Below are 21,774 nucleotides of genomic sequence, written 5' to 3'. Positions count from 1 at the left end.
ATCTTATGTGCTAGTCTGCCATAGCAAATATATAGCAAAACTGAACACAAAGATCAACAGAACCCTAAAGTCCAAAATAACAGCATCTTATATAAAATGTCAATTGCAAAATTTTCACTTCATCATCATGAAATTATGAAACAATTATTCCCTGTAGTTTCAAGTCAGCTTGCACTTGGAATATGTAAAGCCTTACCTGAGTTGATACATCACTAGAAACTGAATTTGAGGAGGGTGGCTGCAATGAAAAGATACCTTCATTAAATACAAAATTGATATCAAGAGGGGGAAACCTCAATGTAAAATGTTAAAATAAAACCTTACCTTTGCTCTTACATATGCTTTCCTTATTTTTAAGCCTAGTTTTTGAGCTAGTTCTTGGGTAAGCTTAATCACACTTTCATCCTAAAAGACATAAATAAAATTTTGTAATTTACACGTATCGTCATCTAGTCAAGACATCTGTTTGCATCTCAGTCTGTATTCTGCAAGATCCCTATATCCATTTAAATTTTTTTAAGATTTAGTTTTCAGAAAGTGTCCTACAGCTAGAAAAACCTATTTATAAAACTCACATAAAGGCATATAAACCTTAAGCAAAAACATTCAGTTCTGGAGGTGCAAACTGAGGATCCAAAGTCCAAAGTTACACATTCAGATAAACTACTGTGTCTTTGGAAACACAACTGAAACTTTATATCGAGAAGTAAACATATGTTCAACAGTTTGTCTAGCCATTTCACTGTAATTTTGATGTAGAAAGGCAAAAAAAAGCAACTCGGTATTCTGTCCTGTGATCAGTCTATTTTGAGCAAAGCATGTAAAGCTTCCATCAGCATTTTAGTTCAAATCAGGAATGCATTTCTGTGAATCTCTTAATCATCCTCTCACTGCATTTTAGTTTGCATTATGAAGTGTCTCAGAGAGCCAAATTAGATTCATTTTGGATGAAACTAAATTGAAAGTGCTGCAGGAATACACTTGATGCACTCCAACTCTTTTTTTAAAGAAAAAAAAAAAGAAAACAAACAAAACCACAAACAGCCATGGAAATCAGATCCTTAGGACCAGCATTTCAGTCTACAGATCCTCTCCTATTATACCACACACTGCTTGCTAATATAGATATAGCCTAAGATTAGAGGTGCATAGTAAGTGACTCAGAGGACAATGCACAGACAAGAATGTTAGTAACTGCTTAGAAAGCTACAATACAGTTACCAAAAGAATCAATATTATATGTTATAATTATGGGTGTTTTTTCTTCTTTATGTCATGAGGATACTTCTGACTGTAGAGAATTTTAAACAGTAATTCAGTGGTTCTAGTATTTATTGCAAACATTTATGGCAGTTGACCTCCACTGCAAATTGACTATTTCTTTTGCTGGAAGGTTAACCCAACAAACTGAGCTTGGGGACTCTACTCTCTGCTATCAGTCTTCACTTCCACAACAAAAAATAATTCTTAGAGGAATAAAAAAATATTTTACTGCATTAAAAAAAACCCCAAACCAACCAAAAAACCTTCCATGGTCTTGATGTAAATATACGGTTTCTGTATTAAATCTTCAAAAATAATCATCAATATATAATTTACCTACCTGCGGCACAGCAAGAGAACATTTTGCTACAGCATCATAAGCCTTCTTATACCTTCCCAGCTCATTCAAAGCTTTTGCTTTCCGATAGAGAGCTCTGAAATTGTTTTCATTCAATCTTAATGCTGTCTCACAGTCTTCTAGAACTTTATCATGCAATCCCTATGAGGGGAAAAAAGAAAAAAATGTACTAATCAGAACTATTACCATCAAAATACCGAATTTGAACTCTATTAGATGAAAGTATTGAAACGCTTTAAGACATTCACCAAGACCACTGCACACCACATGTATGAGCTTTGCTAAGTCACCAACTTATGCAGCTAAAAAGAAGCAGGGCCATCATTCATGTAAAACCCAGTAATAGTTATGAAGACAATTTAGCTCTTTACAAAAGCCATCTTATTCCACGGAGAAAACAGCACACTCAGGTGCAATCAGCAGTATAAACAGATAAAAATACTGTTCCATCAAGTTCCAAGCCTAGTATGACTCTCTTATGTTAATATTCTAGTATTAGTAACTAAAAATATCTTGATGATTATACTTGTAAAAAGAAGAGATTAAAGAATATGCCAAAATGATGATGATGATTTGAAACATGCCAATTCTCAAACCAACACCAAGAGCTTTTCACTCACTAGGAAACTTTCCATGTCTTCGTACTCTGTTACCGCATTGTTCCTGAGGAATCATACAGTTTAAGCAGAAGCTTACCATATTGGAAAAACATGCTATCCTGTTCACATGCAGCTTCTCTAAAATATCATCAGAAACATGGATTTCTTCAGAATTAGCATAATCAGCTATATTTATAGCTTCTGTATAGTGACTCAGTGATCCTCTCCAATCACCTTCTCGATATACATCATTCCCTTCATTAAAAAGATTTCTAACAAGCTCTCGTATAAATAACTGGAACAAAGAAAAGAAACACCCATCAACAGCAGTATTTGTTATCTTCCATATTTCCAAATAAATTTTTAAATAGAAAATTTATACTTGTAACTTCACAGAATCAAAATGAAATGCAAAAGTTTTGTCTATATTAGCATCTGTCTTCTGACATTTTTCCAAGACAATCTCTAATATTCAACACCACAATACGTGTAAATAAAAGAGAGGCTGAACTACTGATAAAAAATTACTTTGTATAAGTAAGTTAAAAAAGACACACATATATATATACACACACGTTCCCTACATTCTTTCAGCAAGCAGCAGCCATAGCAACTGGCAAACCAGTAGTACACAAAGGCTGCTTTTGCAGAGCAAAAGATTTTTTTAATCTAAAATGTGAACGACTGCATTTTTATCTAATATGTTCTCAAATCAAATGGAACCACCTACCATTGGATAAAAATGCTAAAAAGATGAGTCTGAAAATAAAAGTCAAAAATTATACAAAATAGTCACATGTACAGAAACAAAGTATGTTATGAAGATCTTTGTGGCTGTGCTCCTTTTACCTCGTTTGCTAAGCTACTGTAAACTTTCCTCAGAATAGCACATTGTATTACCCAATGAATGCCCCAAATTCATCCCTAACACCAGTAGAGAAAGAGTTAATCTGAACTGCTATATGAGTGAATTTCAGGTATCCAAATATCTGAATACCTGTATCACAATGTAAGTAGTCCTCCACTTCTGATACTGAGACAATGTAAATTACCATTTATACTACACCATTACTTAAATGATGACTAAAACCAAGAATAAACATAGTAAGATAGGCCCATGTTAAAAACCCTTCTGGAAATGCAAAAGGAATTTCATTACCTCATATTGTTCTTGTGTCCCTGGATAGGGCAAAGTAGATCTAGAAAAAGAAATTACAAAATTTACTTCTTATACATATTGCCTAAAAGATGATCACACTGGAGAATACTGGTTCTTGCTAAAAGCAGTCTCACTTGCTGCAACAGGCAAATCTCTAAATATTGTCTATTGCCTGCCCTGAACAAGGCAGGAGTGCTGAAGATTAATTTTGGTTAGACAACTGTGCTTTCTTATTACTAATGACTCATTTTCATTTGAAGTTACACAGCCAGTCTTAACTCTGCTGTTCAAAATGTATTAACGTTTTGAATGCTTTGAGTTTAAAACCTCAATGTTGTTTAAAAACAATTTCCTTCCTCTCCTCCACTGTGCAGAAACAGATTATACATAAGGAGAACTGCAATCTTCTCGTAAGTATTATAATATGACAAATTATCTGTTAAAAGAAAACATCAATTTTAATCAAGTCATACCAATGACACTACAGGAATTTTAAGAGTTCTGTATGACACACAACAGATTTGCGCTAGCACAGAACAAAGGTATTTACTTCTAACTTTTCAGGTCCCTTCCCATTTAGGTTATCTGAGAATCTGTTTCTAAATAGTTTTTAAAAGGGCAGTTTTCTTTTTCTTTTTCTTTTTTTTTAAAAGAATGCCTTACGCGAGCAGGGAACTAGCGTGAAATTTCACAATGATTTTAAGCTAGCCAGGATCTTCTAGAGAAGAATGTGGCATTGATCCAAATGAAAATTAACTACTAAGATGATTTTTCATTAGGTTAAATTTTAGCTCCAGAGAGTTGAAACACTTAGGTAGTGGTGAGCAAACCCATACCTTTCAGTAGCAACCTAGTCTTAGGTGTAGCTGTCCATAATTATAAGGTGGATTTTCAGGTTATCAACATTCTCCACCCACCAAAAAAATTCAACACTGATTTTTCTCAAAGGCAGAAAAGGAATACCCTCCCACCTTCAATCTGCTCTGTTTGGGAACAAAGAGGAGTTCTGTCTTTTCTTTAAGACTGCTCTCCGTTTCCATGTTCGTGTTAGCAAATATTCTGAGGAGAAACATAGGTCCTCCTCCTTCCTCCACTGGTGTGGTATTAAAAGGACTTTCCCAGAGCTATCCATCTCATGTATATACGTGTGTAAGCATACAAGAATAAAACCACAAAATCATACTCTATAAACTGGAGTCCTTTCTTAATGTCCTGTTGTCTAGTGCTTCTCTCTTCTGACACATTGGACATGTTATCCTGAACATCCACTTTTCGGATATGCCACTCCTCAAAAAGGAAGAAAGATAAATGGCTGTTAATATATAGCAGTTTGCATTTGGACCAGAAGGATCCGATCCCACATCAACACTAAGTCCATCATACCAGGATGACACTGCACCGCAGCTGCAGAGAACACACTCTGAAGAAACTTCAGACAAACGCTGCAGTGCTCACAGCGATGCAGGTAGAAGCCCCAGACCAGAATACCACCCTCTCTGTCAGTGCCCTGTTACACAACACTTCTACAGGAAACCCTTCTTCCAATTTCTACTTCATCTGTGGTTTTCCACTTATTACTCTAGATCATGCAGAGTCATGTTAGTCAAACTAAACCCAACTACAAGCGCAGCTTGCATGCGTTAGTGTCAAACCAAGCTAAGGTTCCACATCGTCCCCCTTTAATAGCTTTATACTCCTTTTATTTGTTTGTTGAAGTAGAAATAAACTCAAGACCCTAGTATATTTATTAATGAAACCTAAACTGATGAGAAAACTACCATTAAGTGTAATTCTAGGGTCTCTCATCATCACCCAACAACTAAGGTGTCATTAGAAGCAAAATACTACTGCTTTAATAATATCTACCAGTTGACCAAGGTGAAAATCTTGGAAACTTTACCAGCAGCAAAGACTACCTACTTTATTTGAAAAACTGAATTAATGTGATTCCACATCGTCAACTTGACATTTAAATCCAATTTAAGTAGTCTGAATCAGTGATTTTTTTTTTTCTTCATGTCTTTCATTTACTGGATTTACAAATATTCAAGTTAAATAGGCTAAAACAGTCTGTATAACCTTAAAGCTTTTTAAAGTATGGTTTTACAGCTGCATACAGTTGTGACTACCTGCAATATAAGAACACAACTTATTTTTACAAAAAAGATCAGTAGGACAAAGTTTTATTCTGAAAATACTGAAATTCAGAAAAAGGCTTTTAGCTTGAGGAAATACATATTTTTTGTGAATAAAGTTACTTTTTGTAGAAATTTATAGTTAAAAAAAAAAAAAAAAGGAATTGCATGCACTACATTTCTGTTCGCCTCAAAACTAAACTAGAAAAAGCCGGTATTTTGTGCCAGGTAACCATTTCACATCAATGACGTAGGAATGAAAACAAAGTAAAATAAAAACCAAAATAACCCCCAGCAAACTCAGCAAAATCCCAACTGAGAATAGAAACCAGCTGGAGAAGATACCCTGCTTTCTCTGAATGATATGGAATAATGAAACAGTCAGAAGAGCTTTCAGCTTTAATAATGTTTACAAACCTTTCCAAAGCATCTTAAATGAACGTATGGAGTCTACACCATTTCAAGTCATTAAGAGTTAGCCCTATTGTAACAGATTCCTAAAACGAGCATAAGAAACTGAGTAATTTTCTTAAGGTCACTAAGCAAATTAATGGAAGCACTCCAAGGTCCCCATTTCACTTCACTTCCTACCGTGACCTCTAATATTGGGGGGCGGGGGGGAAGAATCAGTCTGTAGATAAATACCATGGACAGCTGGAATAGTTCACTGGCATGAATTGTTCAGATATTGTTTGTTTAGGGATATAAATAGCACTCAGTAATCTACTCTCCAGAGAGGAAACAGCCGTGAACACCTTTTGTAACTGTTTTTCATGTTCTTTATGCATTATCTCTTCTTCCACAAGTTAGTAATACATACCGTGCTTTTGGTGTATATATGAAAGACTTTCATTATAAGATAAATGTTTTCATGAATAACAATAGCATACCTATGAAGAAATCTAAATATAAATGCCAAAAGGAAATTTATTGGGAATATGAATATTTTTTATTTACTCATTCATGGTTCAGGTTTTAGAATTCAAACGATGGCTAGTAAGAGTAAGAAATTCTCACACTAACCAAAGACAGCAGCAATATCAACATAAGCTTTCCCACAAAAATAAGTAAGCTATGTAAAACATATTTTAGTCCCCCGAATTAACAATTAACAAAGTAATACCTTGCCATCATAAGAGTCTTGCATATGTCAAGATCTGGGCAAGTACTGAGATCAGCTTTACTCTACGAATTTTAACCAACCTCAACACTGCACACCAACAACTTGCAAAGCGATGAAAAAAGTCCAACATAGTAACAGTTTAATTTATTTATCACCTCTAGCATAAATATTAAAGAATAAATGATATATTGAAACTTGAGGATGTGCAGATCCAATTTCTCCATAACAATAAAGTTAATGGAAATGTTACAAACTGGCATCACAGGTAAAAGAATAGCTAGCAAGTGATGAACATATGTGAGTGGTGTAATTTATTATTCAAATCAGTTTTCTATTTTTTTCCTACTTACTCATCTGCATCCATAAGATGTTCAGGCAAAAATTATTTTTTAACATAATAACTTTCCTTAACATACTTTGGCAGTCACATTGCCCCATTTGATGATTTTGCAGAGGATTTAAAATTGTTTCAGATAGCACCTCTAACAGCATCTCTCCCATCAAATTATTCTTAGATCCTCCTGAGCAGCCAAAAACACGTTAAGACTCACACAAGGCAAATAACAATCGTGTCTTGACTTTTAATGTCATCCATCCGCTTTCAAAGTTTAAAAAAAACCCATCTATTTAGCAACAGCTTTTCTCCTCCATCTGCAGGGACATAATTTAAAAGAAATACACATATGTACATACATCGAAAAAGTTAAAATGTTGCTTTGTGGCTTTTAACTATTACTAGAAAAGCAAAGCCTATACTGTTACTCTACTCTTTGTGCAATTCACTGAAAGAGACAAGTTAAAGGAAAGGAAAAAAAAATACTATGGGATCTGGGGGAAGAAAGAAAGGCAGACTAACTTATCAGTAATTAAGGTGATAGGCACAACTGATAACCGTGCATTAAATGTTATATTTCTACAGCTGCTGCTACATGACCAATACAAGCTCAGTTTACCAAATCTAGTGAAGCAAAAAAAAAAAAAAGCTGCCTAAACCCAAACAAGTTAAGAGCAATTTATACTGTTTTATCTTTATCACAGGCTTCAACTTGGCATGTTTGACAAAAGCCAAAGCCAAGTGACAGAAAGTACGCTGCCAGTAGCCAATGTCACCTTTTCCAGTAGGTGCTGGTCCAGTTACATGAACAGGAGATACGAAGGAAAACAAGTTTGTGCCAGCTCTGGCAGACAGGAATACCTACACTTTTCTCTTATACAAAGCCACTTATGCCTCTTACTGGTTATTTGCTTTCCTTCCAGCACAGGGTAAGACCATTTTCTTGTTTTCTACATTTCGGCACTTCTGAGGCATTCAAGGTACGTTTTAAAGGACATTCGCAATATTTAGGATATGCCTGGGGTAATTCTGTAATTCTTCAGGTACAAGGGCTTTGAACACAACAACTGCTAGACTACCTTACAAAGCAAAACTGGTCTTTGGAATGCAAGTCAATAAATTCATACAGAATGCAGACAATTGAGGTTTTCTGTAGAAGGAATACAGGCCCTGGTTATTCCGAGAAGGAAGGTCACACTGCTTAAAACTTTGGACAGTCTAGCCTCTCCACTTCCAAACTGCAAATCCAAGGAGCAAGTATCTACCACTTGCCATGCACACAAGTTCCCCCCGTTGAAAATTCAGTCTGGAAGGATAGGGAACTGGGCAGGACTAATCCTTTCTCCTGCGTATACAGTTGTGCAGACAGAAGAACGGAGAATAGAGGAAAAATGCGTAACGTTATTTGGGGACCAGAACTACCAGCACTGGGAATTAATGACCTTTAGCTGACCAAACAATTCTGTTATTGTTCGTTATTGACATTAATGGTTCCACCTATTATAAGTACTTCAAATAAGCACTCTCTGCACCTTCAGGACTAAATGCTGAAAATGAAGCCAGTGGTCCTCACTGCACTTCCTTCTCCACAGAGCTAAAACTTAAAAACTAAGGACTGCGTATGGAAGTGTTCTGTTAAGATACAGAAGCATATCCTCTTGCCATGCATCACTGAGTTCACTATTAATGCAATTACTGGGTTACAGGAATCTTAAATTAGCTCTTGTACAGCACAAAGCAATTGAAAATTTTATCATGATTGCTGCTGATAGATCTCTACCCAGCCTCAGCAGTTCAGCTGGATTATGAACTTTGACCGGGGTGCAAGCCTAGTGAAAATCACACTGAGCAAAGAGACCCCCTTTTGTATTCCAGCATCAGCCTTTTCCCCCTCTTTATGACACAGGCAGGAGAGAAGGTAACAAACTCAAAATATTAAATCAACTCAGTCAAAAATTAACCTACCACCTATACCATCATATGTCAAAACTTTGATCAGCAATCAGAAGTTGTGAAACCAGAAGTCCGTGTATAAAATGAAAATGTGAACAGTTCACCACTGTCTCCTTATAGGAAAACTGTACTCCAGAAAAGAGAAGTTACACCCTGGGTCCTAGAATAAAGGGAATACTGCAAAGAGAATGGGGAAGACTGAAACAGAACAGTAGGAGTGAATATATGACTAAAAGGCAGGCAGTATAAATCCCTTTCACCTATATAAGAAGCGAAAGCCTGTCTCTGCTGCTGCCTCCTGCACCACTAACAACAGCAACAAGCGTAATCTGTTCGGGCATCTGGATCCAAAAAGCTATATAATTCCCACCCCAGGGACACAAGAAAGCAAGCTCCTACCTCAACAGAGCCAAGTGGGGAAAGGAAGTAGCACACACGCAGCTATACCCTAACTGCTTCCTAGGAGATGTCACTGCCAAAAACATCTCCATTACCCCCAGTTCCAACCCAGCCAACAACCGAACTGGACACCAAGCACCCACCCAGCACAGAATACGCCTGAATCAAAGCGGACTTCTCAAAGCAACTTTATTGCTCATCCTAACCATCTAACAGTTTAAATGAATAATTACAGGTAATAAACTACAGTGCAAATTAAAACATGCCTTACAGAGATCGCCAACTGCTCAACAGACTTGGACTGGCATCAAGATCAGGAAGGGAAAATAGAAATTTTAATACAAAACCTTTTTAGAATATCTTCCTCAGATAGTGAAGGCACAAAACATTTAATATTCATGCTCATGCATCACTGGGCCGTTACATAAGACATTTTAAACATGTAACATGCTGGGAGGGGTGGGGAAACAGGCAGAACCGTACACGACACGTGTTTTGGTAGTTTTGAGTTAAGTCCTCTGCTTAATCTAATACTTCTGGTCACAACCACAAAATTATGTTATGTCAGCTGAAATAGCCGCTTAATAACACGGACATAACTCAGTTTCAGGTTTTACTTCTGTAACGATAAACAAACTTGAGGGTGGTCAAAATGAAGTATCTAAATAAAACAAATGAAAGGGAATATACAGCAACAGTTCAACACCTATTCATTCCACATTCTGTATTTATCTTAAGTATTTAGCTGCATCTCCTCCCACTCGTTCCCTACCCAGAAAATGATACTGTTCAAGGTTTGTTTTCTATTTTCATAGCTTTCTTACAGTTTTTTTTTTTTAAGTCCATGAAAGAGAGGAGAGAACAAAGACGCTTTGTAAAGTTGCTTCATTTCCCTAGGAAATTAAGGAGTGCGGCTGGAAGACTCTGGTGGATGGTTCCCTTAGACATTTCAGTAAAGAACAGATCCAAAATTCAAGCTGAAGGAGGAGCATCTTATCAACAAATCCAGATTTATCAACAGAATTTACACCAAGATAAGCTTTGCTAATCGGTTTTGATGACTGCAACTGACAGCCTTTGGGGGTTTTGGTTGTTTTTGCTATCAAACCCACAAAAAATTTCAAAAATACAGTTAATGACTTTCTGTAACAAAACAGCAACAGTGCTGCCTAACCGAGAATACCATCTCAAATTAAAGAAAGGGAAAACGGGCGTTGTTTTTTTTTCCTTTAGTTGGATGCACGAGGGCCCGGTTACAGCGCGCACATCTCGGCGCAGAAAGCCCGAAAAACTCCTCACGCCCGAAACGCGGCGGCGGCGACCGGGAGGAGGGGGGCACCGGACGGACACCGGCCCGCTCCCGGCCCCGGCCCCGGCCCCGGCCGGCGCTTCGCTTTTCCTGTCACACGCCGGGGGTTTGCTCCAGTCACGAAGCAACAGGAGAGCTCTTAAAACGCCGGTTTTCCTCGAGAGCGGCGGCGGCAAAGCCGCCCGCCCCGCCGAGCGCAGCCGCCGGGGCCGGCTCAGGCCGGGGCTGAGCGGGCCCGGGCCCCGGCCCCGCCGTCGCCACCCCGAGCCCCTCAGCGCCGCCGGCCGCACCGCGCCGGGCCGGGCCCGCCCGCCACCGCCTTTGTTCGCGCCAACTGGCTCCCGATGGCCGACGGAGAGCCCTCCCCGGGGGCGCCCGCCGCCCGGCCCGGCCAACTTCTCCAGCGACACCGACAACGGCCGTAACCGACCGCGCCGCCGCCCCCCGCAGGCACCCGCGGGAGGCGCGAGACAGCGGACCCCGCGGCGGCGCGGCCCCACCCTCGGCCGGGGAGCGACTGGCGCCCGCGGGGAGGGGAGGGGCGGGAGCGGCTCCCCCCGCCCGCCCCACCGAACGGGGCGCAAAGGCAGCGGGCCAGCCGGGCGGCGCCGCCCGCGCCCGGGCGCCCCTTCTTCAGCCGGAGGGACCCCGCCGCGGACGGGGGGGAGCGGAGCGCGGTTCCTCCCCGCCCCCCGCCCCGCGCAGCCCCTACCTGCTCCTCAGCCCCGCGGGAGCGTAGCGCCGCGGAAGGCGGAGCCAGCGAGCCGGGCGCGCGACGGCGGCGGCGGCGGCGGCGACGACGACGACGACGACGACGACAACGGCACCGCCTCCCCCGCCCCGCCCCCGGCAGCGCCGCCGCTGCCGCCCGCGCCCTCTGCTGATGGGAGGCCGCGGGCACAGCCTAGGGGCGGCCTGACGCGATTGGCCGGCGCGCTGGCACGGCGGGCTGCCCTACCGGCCCGTCACCCTTGTTTTGGAAACCGGCACTTCTGATTGGTGGCGGCTGTGAAACGCTTTGCTGCTGATTGGCTGGCTGGCTGCCTAACCACCCACCCCCCCCCCGCTCCTTTTTCCTGGCTGGCCGGAGATCGTAGCCTGTCCCTACGCCTCCCCACTGGCCTGCGCGCGCTGTGGCGCACGCCTGGTTGAACAGACAACGTCCGCGCCACGACTGAGCCCGCCAGCTGCCATCGCCCGGGGGCGCCGCTCCGGGCAGCCCGACGCTGCGGACCTTTAAATCCCCCGTTGGTTCTCCCGGAAGCAGCCTGACGTGGGCGGCCTGCTCGAGGCGCCCCATGGGAGTCCTCGCGCCCAGTGACGTCATCCTGCTTCCCCCCGCTCCTGCGCAGGGGCTACTGCGCATGCTCCGGGCTGGCTCTGCGCGTGTCCGGCGCGCATGCGCCCCGAGCGGCCGCCGGCGGTGGGCGGGGCGGGGCGGGGCGGGGCGGGGTCCGCCGGCGCCGCTCAGGGCCTTCGTCCCGCTGGGCGCGGGCGCGAGGAGGCGGCGGTAAGCGGGCGGTGCCCCGAGGGGCGGTGCCGGGCGCTGCGCCCTCAGCTGCGTTTTGAAACGAGCCGGCGGGTGCCAGAGCCCGGCGGGAGCGGCGCTCGGTCCTGCGAGCGGCAGCCGGGACGCTGCCCCGCGGCGTGCGGCCTCCTCCGTTCCCATGCACTGGCAAGACCCGAGGGTTTCTCCGTCACTCGCCCGGGATGGGTATTTATGAACCCGGGAACTCGTCGCATCTTTTGACTCTTTATGCTGGAACTCACCAAATACGTTTATGAAAAACGATTTGCCAAATAACAAAACATGAGGGAGCGGGAGCCTTAGGGAACGCTGTTTTGTCATTGCTTTCTCAGCAGCAGCAGTGGCTGATCTCAGCAGTGACGGCAGGTGACGGCAAGAACACCTTCCTTGGTGACACGTTCCGTGCCTGGGGAGTTGCTGAATTACAGATACCTTCAATGCTCTCTCAGATCTGAGGGGTTGGGTTTTTTCCCTCTCTTTACAGTGGACATAATTGATGTTCTAATTTCCTTTTTTCCAGTAGCATTAGTGATGGCGATGTCAGTAGTGCAGCTGACCGGTCTTGTACAGATGTCCCCACAAATAATGGGATAAAAGACATTTGAGCCACTGATGTGCCGTGTATGGCAGAACTGTATAAAGAAAAGCTTTCCAGGTTTTAACAAATACAATATACGATTTATACTATCATTGAGACTGAAAGGAATACAGCCAAGTAGTAGTTTATCAGGTGAAGTTACGCTGATGGAAGGTTCCCTGACCTGGTAAAAACATTATCTGTATTAAACATTGTTCCATTATTCAAGGAAGTGTTTAAACCTGAGTCCTGCATTCCAAAACCACCCAAACTGCAATCCAAGATTCAGTCACTGAAATATGAAGGTTCATCGTACCTTTCAAGCTTGCTACATTTGTGTCTGTTTTCAGATTCAGCTAAGCTACAGCCTGAAAAACATGGCAATGGTAAATTTTGTTAAATAGTAGTTATTAAGACAGAAGAAAATGCATGTTCTATCATTTCCGCTGCTTTACAAGTAGATGTGTTCCTTGCTGTTAATCTTAAGTTATGATAATATCTTAAGATTTATGGTTGAGTAGTTATTTTTAGAAAATACCTCGTGAATTCCCTTAAGTAAAGTGGTATTTTGAGCTAAGGAAGAGTTGGCACTTACAGAAAATGGAAATTAATGCATTTATGCAGCTGCCTTTTTCAAAAACACAGCCATCTTTTTAAAACATTTTTTTTTCCCCACAATAAGCTTATAAAACAAAACAAGCAAAGGGACTTCTCTTGAACTCAAAAAAAAATTTTGGAGAGGAAACAAAACAAAACCAGTCTGATTTTTGTAATTCAAATGTTACAAAGTAAATTGTTTTGGAACCCATATTTATTATTATCCTGGTTTCGGCTGGGATAGAGTTAATTTTCTTCCTAGTAGCTGGCATAGTGCTGTGGTTTGGATTTAGGATAAGAATAACCTTGATAACACACTGATGTTTTAGTTGTTGCTAAGTAGTGCTTAGGCTAGTCAAGGACTTTTCAGCTTCCCATGCTCTGCCAGGTACACAAGAAGCTGGGAGGGGGCACAGCCAGGCCAGCTGACCCAAACTGCCCAAAGGGCTATTCCATACCATGTGATGTCATGCTCAGTATAAAACTGAGGGGAGATGGCCAGGGGGTAGCAATTGCTGCTCGGGAACTGTCTGGGTATTGGTTGGTGGGTGGTGAGCAATTGCATTGTGCATCCCTTGTTTTGCATATTAATATTACTATTATTAGTATATTGTTATTATTTTACTTCATCTTATTTCAATTATTAAACTGTTCTTATCTCAACCCAGGAATGTTTCTCACTCTTACTCCTCCGATTCTCTCCCCCATCCCACCAGGGCAGGGGGAGTGAGCGAGTGGCTGCGTGGGGCTTAGTTGCTGGCTGGGGTTAAACCACAACAATTCTGTGCTCGCTGATCAGGACTGTTACGTAGCTATGAATGATAGTTCCAGATGAGTGGAAGACAAGTAAGTTTTTTCAGTGTATTTCTTTATGTGTAGCATCTGAAGTCCTTATCATGCAACACTTACGGACATTCGTATTACAGTTCACTGGAATTTCTGGCATAAATAAGTTATCTATGCGTAGAGATAATTCCAGGAATGTATTCCCTTCAAAACTCTTTTCGTTTTGCCGTTTTGAAAGAGTCCTTGATTTTTCCCAGACCCAGAATTCTATGTCATATATATATATATATGCATGTATGATGACATTGCTTTCTTTCCTTAAACAGTGTTTATGGAATATAACTACATACGGAACGTATGGTTATTCCAACTCCACATGTATTTTGTATGTCGAGACATGCTGGTCAAACTAGAGAACAAGAAGGAACTGCACAGGCAGTGGAAGCAGGGACAGGTAGCCTGGGAAGAGTACAGGGAAGATGCCCGGTTGTGTAGGGATGGGGTCAGGAAGACCAAGGCACGGCTGGAGCTGAATTTGGCAAGGGATGTAAAGAATAACAAGAAGGGCTTCTACAGGTATGGCAACCAGAAAAGGAAGGTTAAAGAAAGCATACCCCCCCGATGAACAAGAATGCCGACCTAGTATCAACAGATGAGGAGAAGGCTGAGGTACTCAACAACTTTTTTGCCTCAGTCTTCACCAGCAACCTCTCTCCTCACCCCTCCTGAGTCAATGGACCGCAAGTTGGGGATCAGGGGGGTAAAGCCCCTCCCACTGTAAGGGAAGATCAGGTTTGAGACCACCTGAGGAACCTGAATGTACGTAAGTCTATGGGACCTGATGAGATGCATCCCGGAGTCCTGAGGGAATTGGCTGATGTAGTTGCCAAGCCACTCTCCATGATATTTGAAAAGTCATGGCAGTCAGGTGAAGTCCCTGCTGACTGGAAGAAGGGAAACGTTGTGTCCATTTTTAAAAGGGAAGAAAGGAGGACCCTGGGAACTACTGACCTGTCAGCCTCACCTCTGTGCCTGGGAAGATCATGGAACAGATCCTCCTTTAGCTATGCTCAAGCACATGGAAGACAGGGAGGTGATTTGAGACAGCCAGTATGGATTCACTAAGGGCAAGTCCTGCCTGACCAACCTAGTGGCTTTCTATGAAGGAGTGACTGCATCAGTGGACAAGGGAAAAGCAACAGATGTCATCTATTTGGACTTCTGTAAAGCCTTCGACACAATCCCCCACAACATCCTTCTCTCTAAATTGGGGAGATATGGATTTCATGGGTGGACTGCATCAGTGGATAAGGAATTGGCTGGATGGTCGCTTCCAGAGGGTCATGGTCAATGGCTCGATGTCCAAATGGAGACCAATGACAAGTGGAGTCCCTCAGGGGTCCGTACGGGGACCAGTGCTGTTTAATATCTTCATTAATGACACAGACAGTGGCATCGAGTGCACCTTCAGCAAGTTTGCAGATGACACCAAGCAGTTGACATGCCAGAAGGACGAGATGTCATCCAGAGGGACCTGGACAAGCTGGAGAGGTGGGCCTGTGTGAACCTCATGAGGTTCAACAAGGCCAAGTGCAAGGTCCTACACCTGGGATGGGGCAACCCCAGATACCAGCACAGGCTGGGGGAAGAAGGGATTGAGAGCAGCCCTGCGGAGAAGGATTTGGGGGTACTGGGGGATGAAAAGCTGGACATGAGACAACAATGTGCACTTGCAGCCCAGAAAGGCAACCGTATCCTGGGCTGCATCAAAAGAAGCGTGGCCAGCAGGTCGAGGGAGGGGATTCTGCCCCTCTACTCTGCTCTGGTGAGACCCCACCTGGAGTACTGCGTCCAGCTCTGGGGCCCTCAGCACAAGAAGGACATGGACCTGTTGGAGCGGGTCCAGAAGAGGGCCACAAAAATGATCCGAGGGCTGGAGCACCTCTCCTGTGAGGCCAGGCTGAGAGAGTTGGGGTTGTTCAGCCTGGAGAAGAGAAGGCTGTGGGGAGACCTTATTGCGGCCTTTCAGTACTTAAAGGGGGCCTACAGGAAAGATGGGGACAATCTTTTTAGCAAGGCCTGTTGTGACAGGACAAGGCATAATGGATTTAAACTAAAGGAGGGTAGATTTAGCCTGGTTATAAGGAAGAAAATTTTTACGATGAGGTTGGTGAAGCACTGGAAGGGGTTACCCAGAGAGGTATTGGAGGCCCCATCCCTAGAAACATTCCAGGTCAGGTTGGACGGGGCTCTGAGCACCCTGATCTAGTGAAAGCTGTCCCTGCTCACTGCAGGGGGGTTGGGCTGGATGACCTCTAAATGTCCCTTCCAACCCAAAGCATTCTATGATTCGATGATGATTCTATGACCTGAATTAACCTGATTGAAACAGTTAAGCCATCTTTATGAGAAGAGAAACCTGCAGAATTAAACAGAACTAAATTAGATTATGAACAATTCCCTTCCAAAGGCAAGTGACTGAACCAAAATAATGCCCTTTATTTTAAATAATCATGTGTAGATTAAATATAGTTTAACGTAATCCTTTCTAAAAGTCAGTCTGCAGCTGGTGTTTTTTTCCCTTGTTTTTCTGGGGTGCCCACACTATTATTCTTCTATTTTCTGCCACTACTTGACACCCTTCTTTTTGCTTAGGATACCCAGAGAGCAGTGAGCATTGCTCTGACCTAAACAGGAAGACCTACTGCACGTTTTTGTAGCTGGCCAGTGTATAAAGGAGAACTCCACTAAAGGTATTGCCAGTCTTAGGTTTTGTTTCTGCTTATTTGTTGGTAGTGATGGTTTCTTAATATCTCCGTGACAAAACATTGAGTATTGCATGCGAGTCAGACTCTCTGTGGTATTTTATCTGTTCTGTCATGTGCATACCATGCTGCTGAAAACCCTAACTCACTGCATTACTGAAACAGCAAAAGCTTTTCCTTTACAAATGCTGATGAAATTGTACATTGTCATTTCCAGCAGTTACTAGTCAAATGATGGGCCTGTCCCTTGCAAATAAGATGAACTTTCTTTTTTTAAAACAGCAGCTACGTCAGTCTATACTCTTTTTTGAAAGCCACGCAAGAACAGAATATCCTATACTAGACAACACATCTCTGTAGAAATAAAAAGGGTTTGGGTAGGGTTTTTTTTACTTTTTTGTTTATTGTTTCTTAAATGTCTCTATATTATTATTTAATTACCCTTAGACTTGAACTAAGCAGCGTAACAATATCTTCCTACACAAACGGCATGTTGCAAAGTTGCGTTTGTGACTTGGTACTCTAACCACCATGTTTCAGATATGGTTCTTTTACTTTTTGCATACAGTGGTAATGCCCTAGCAGAGGAGTGATTTCTGCTTTCGCTAAGAAATTGACGGTGGTGGAGGGGTAGCAGGGTGTTTGGAGAACAGCTGCAAGGCAAATTAAACCGTAAGTTTTACGATACGAGCCTGATCATAGAATCATAGAATGCTTTGGGTTGGAAGGGACCTTGAGATATCATCGAGCCCAACCCCCCTGCAGTAAGCAGGGATTGAACCTGATGTTAGCTATGAACATTTTTCATTTCCTTAGGAAAATACTTCGCATTTTTAAAACTAATTTAAGGTTTCTTGCTTGTTAAAACATTGTTGGAAATCGTTTAAGCCAATGAAACACCTATGGGGTTTTGTGTAGGCGTTAGTGTAGAAATCCATCGGTCATATCCTTTACATAAAAATTAGGTATTAGTATACAATAGGGAGTATCTTGGGTTTGTTTCAATATCTCAATCGTAATCGACAGCAAGAATTAAAAGCTAGCAGACAGTGTGAACTGCCTCGCCGTAACTTGCGGGTTATTTTGCTGAAGGCCAGGCGAGCTGCCCGCCTCCCGCGGCAGCGGCCTCACGACCGCCCGGCCCAGCAGGGGGCGCGGCGCGGGGTGGGGCCGAGCCCTGGGGGCCGCAGGTTCGGGTCTGACCCGGGTCCAGCGAAAGTAGAAAGGTCACAATTCTTTTAGGTTGAAAGGTTCAAAATTAGAAAGGACTTACTGAATTAAAAAAAAAAAACAAACAAACAAACCCAAAAAACAAAACAAAACAAACCCCACCAAACCCAAAAAACCAAGCAATTTCAGTGCAATATTTTAGCACACAGAAAACAAATGTGTTGCGTGGGGCTACTTGAAATTTGTTAATGCCAGCCACCATCCTGAGCATTAGCTTCAGGCCTCTGAATAGCCTCTGAGGATAATCATGAGTAAAATATATTGCAGTGTGGCGGAGTTACGGATGGCTGGTCTAATGAGGACGTGAGCAGAAGAGATGAGCATTTTTCAAAATAGGTGACCTGTTAGAGATCTTCTGTTAGCCAGAAAAAAAAAAAAAAAAAGGAGTTGGGGGAAGTGCCAGTCTGCTTTTAACCTTCTCTTAAGAGTAGTAAGGGTTACAATGAGCAGGTGGGAGATGGATCTAGGTTTTTTTCCCTCCAGCTAGCTTTACTCCCTAATGTATCTAAGTTACTCAGAACTCTCCTAGCATGTTTGGAAACAAATCAAAATGCACCAGCTTGCTTTGGCAGGGGAAGAAAAAGAAGAAAAGAGACAAGCTGGTTAGGCTATCAGTGGTATTGCAGTTTAGACTATCTCCTGATGTTGTCACACACTTTAAACAGGAAGAGTGGCAAAACTGGAACCATATGAAGCCATACCTGAAAGTGCCTCTAGAGCAACTACCCAAACCCACTCCTCAAGCACACTGTTGCAAAAATCCAGTAGTTAAATCTTTAATCATTACAATCAAGGTGCCTAGCTAAGATATCCTTCCTAAGTGTTAGTTGTCCAAAGTACGTAAAAATATGCAAACAGAACTTGTTGCTGGACTAGAAAATTCAATATTCATTTGCAGAGCCATACAGAGACCTCTGAAAATGTGATTTAAAAATTAAATGGAAGATATATTTTGTATTAATTCAGACAAGCAATACTAAAGAGTAAACAAATTTTGGAGACTGATACAAGTAGTTGTTCTGCTCTGTAAGCTCTCAGTAGATTAACTTCAGTTTTTCAGCTTAGTGAGCCTTGACACTGCATACCCTTAAGATCTGTAAATCTTTTAAGGTGCTTTACCATTTTCTTAAGGGAGTCATACGTTTGCAAAATTTCTTACAATCAGACAAATGTATGTGTCAGGACATAAAGGCTGTATTTAAATAGGAATCATATATACATTGCTTCAATTCTTGATTTAATGATATGTGATCTATCTATTCTAACTGATTATAGGTAATTTTGGCCAGGGTAATGAGCAGTCAGAAGTTCGGACAGTTCTGTGGGCAGTTCTCACAGCACCTCTCTTCATGTCCAGTGAGCTAAGGACAGTTTCTGAGAGTGCAGAATGTATCTTGAAAAATGAGATACTGATTTGTATATATCAAGACACTTCACAGATTCAAGGAAAGCACATCATGAAGATATTCATTTGTCAACTCTCTTCTTTCTGAGAAGCTTTTAATTTTAATTTTGTTAACATTATGGTAGTCTGTACAGTTTCCCGAAACAAAAGAATATCAGAACTTTTCCTACCCTTTAGAAATAATCTTTTTCTTACTATTTATTGCGGCTAAGAAGGTTTAAATGTAGCAATCTATGCCCACTTAATTTATTGGATTATTTTATTCTATTCCATTTTCTCTACACTCGTCTTACTCATTTGTACATTATAAACAGAAAATTACACCTATTTTCTGACCTGTTTGCTAATATTATATTTACACCACTGTTGTAACTAGCTAACCCATTATCATGAGCTTCTGTTTACATCAGGTATTGATTTTATGCTTTTCTGTAACTATGGCTGCGCTGATTTATTTAACAATGTAAGGTGTGTCTGATTACTTCCTTTGGAAGACAGAGACTGTCACTGCATCCACTGTTAGCATGAATCTCAGGAAGTGTTTTATTCAACGTATAATGCTTGTTGTAGCTGTACTTTAGAGCTGCACGTTTTTGCTAGATTCAATATCTTGATTTTTCACCTCAGTAGTCCTGTCCTTATTTGCTTGGCTTTATATTTAGAGGTTAACTACAACATATGTTTAATGCTAGAAAATTCTAGTGTAACTGAAAAGATGGACTATGAGTCAAGTGAATTGATCTCTTTTCTATCACATTATATATGAGGTTTAAATCTGCCCAAAAAGAAGATGGGGGAGGGGAAAACAGTGGTTTATAATCTAACTCAGTTCAAGAATGGTATTTTAGCAAATAACACAGGCAGAACTGAAGAATACCTCTCTACCGAGGGAGGGTTCCCTGCCAGAATAGCAAAACCCAACTTTTTTTTTTAGCTTTGCCAAGATCTAGAAGGTCTCAATCTCTTAATAATGTAAAAGCCAAATTAGCGTGAATTCTAGGAGCATACATTTAGTAAGAGTTGTCCAAGAGAGGCCAGGGAAGTTACTGAGCAAGGTGTATGCTGACTCTGCTGTCTTTGCACGTACTTCTTGTGTCTACTTTAGCAAGCAGACTAGTCCAAAAGAAGCCCATTTGTAGAGCAAAAGTTGCGTGGATGTCAAATGCTCAGCACCAATGCACGTTTCAGAGGTTTTACTTTGGAATAACTTTAGTCTGATCACATGGGTTGAATGTAGTGGTTGGAGCACACCTTCCTGTCTCATTTTACCCCAGAGAAGTCCAGGTCCCGTTCTCTGAGATGACTCTATGAAATGAACCAAAGCACAGTGCATAGGGACAATCAATTTGGCTCACTTCTGAGCCAAACTAAAATGCTAACATAGACACACATTTTGCCAGTTAGATTGCTCTTAGCAGGAGTGATCTCTCTGAAGAAATTGTTGCAGGGGACCTTTGCATAAACAAGCAGGGATCAAGCCACATCTCTTTTTGCGGTCAGGTATCCTAATCACAAGCTGGAGTGTCACTGGTGTATATTTCTCTCTCTAGAGACACTCTAATTCTTTTCACAGTTTCAACAAAAAGAGTAGAGGCAGTAGTTGCTTACAAGCCTCTTTAAGCTGGCAATCAGATTATCCTTTTCGTAGGTGAGCTAAGTAGGTTAAGTATCTTCAAAGCCTCTAAACGGTCTCTCATATCCTGAAAGCTATTAACACATTGGCACTGTGTCTGCTTCCCTGCAGTCTTAGGTCAAAATGGATAAACGTTACGCCTCTCTGCCTTGCTTAATCATATCCACGTGGCTAAAATAGAATTCCCAAATCATCATATTGGCTTTTATGAATTCTTAACTCCCTCCATATACTATGGAGGAAGCTCGGGCCCTTCACATAGAGAACCAGCCATCACAATGCTCAGTTATAGACCAATAGCTTAATTCCTGCAAACGGTATAAGCAGTTACTCATCAGCTGATCTTAACTGTCATCCTTATTCCAAAAGGTCAAGCAGTCACCCAAAACTCAGGTTTATAAGCACTAGTAAAAATGGCAAAGTTTCAAGCTGTCTGAGTATAAAAACATACTTAAGGAGTTCTTTGGGTTTACCTCTGACACATTCCAAGGAATTGGAGTTTCAAGTCCTTAACAGTGGTGTTTACTTTTTGCTTTATGTCATTCTACTTTGTGTTGGAGAACATACTGCAAAACAAAATCGTTTTAATAATCTGTCTCCTAAAACATAGTGGTACAAAAG

General features: G+C 41.9%; 1 protein-coding gene across 1 annotated transcript in view; it reads right to left on the bottom strand.

The window, feature by feature from the left end:
• ZC3H7A (zinc finger CCCH-type containing 7A) overlaps positions 1-11,389 on the bottom strand; it is a 28,908-nt gene extending 17,519 nt beyond the window's left edge. Inside the window, exons 1-7 of the mRNA XM_075718711.1 lie at positions 11,345-11,389; positions 4,563-4,666; positions 3,380-3,419; positions 2,318-2,515; positions 1,604-1,762; positions 325-405; positions 197-238 (exon numbers count right to left, since the gene is read on the bottom strand). Coding sequence (XP_075574826.1) covers positions 197-238; positions 325-405; positions 1,604-1,762; positions 2,318-2,515; positions 3,380-3,419; positions 4,563-4,630 — 588 coding nt within the window. The 5' untranslated portion in view covers positions 4,631-4,666; positions 11,345-11,389. The remainder of the gene's footprint in view (positions 1-196; positions 239-324; positions 406-1,603; positions 1,763-2,317; positions 2,516-3,379; positions 3,420-4,562; positions 4,667-11,344) is intronic.
• Positions 11,390-21,774: the final 10,385 nt, after the last annotated feature.

The sequence above is a fragment of the Pelecanus crispus genome, chromosome 11 (genome assembly GCF_030463565.1).
Source record: "Pelecanus crispus isolate bPelCri1 chromosome 11, bPelCri1.pri, whole genome shotgun sequence".
In the NCBI taxonomy this organism is placed as follows: domain Eukaryota; kingdom Metazoa; phylum Chordata; class Aves; order Pelecaniformes; family Pelecanidae; genus Pelecanus; species Pelecanus crispus.
Note: the sequence above shows the minus strand (reverse complement) of the source record. Positions and strands in the feature narration are given on the sequence as shown.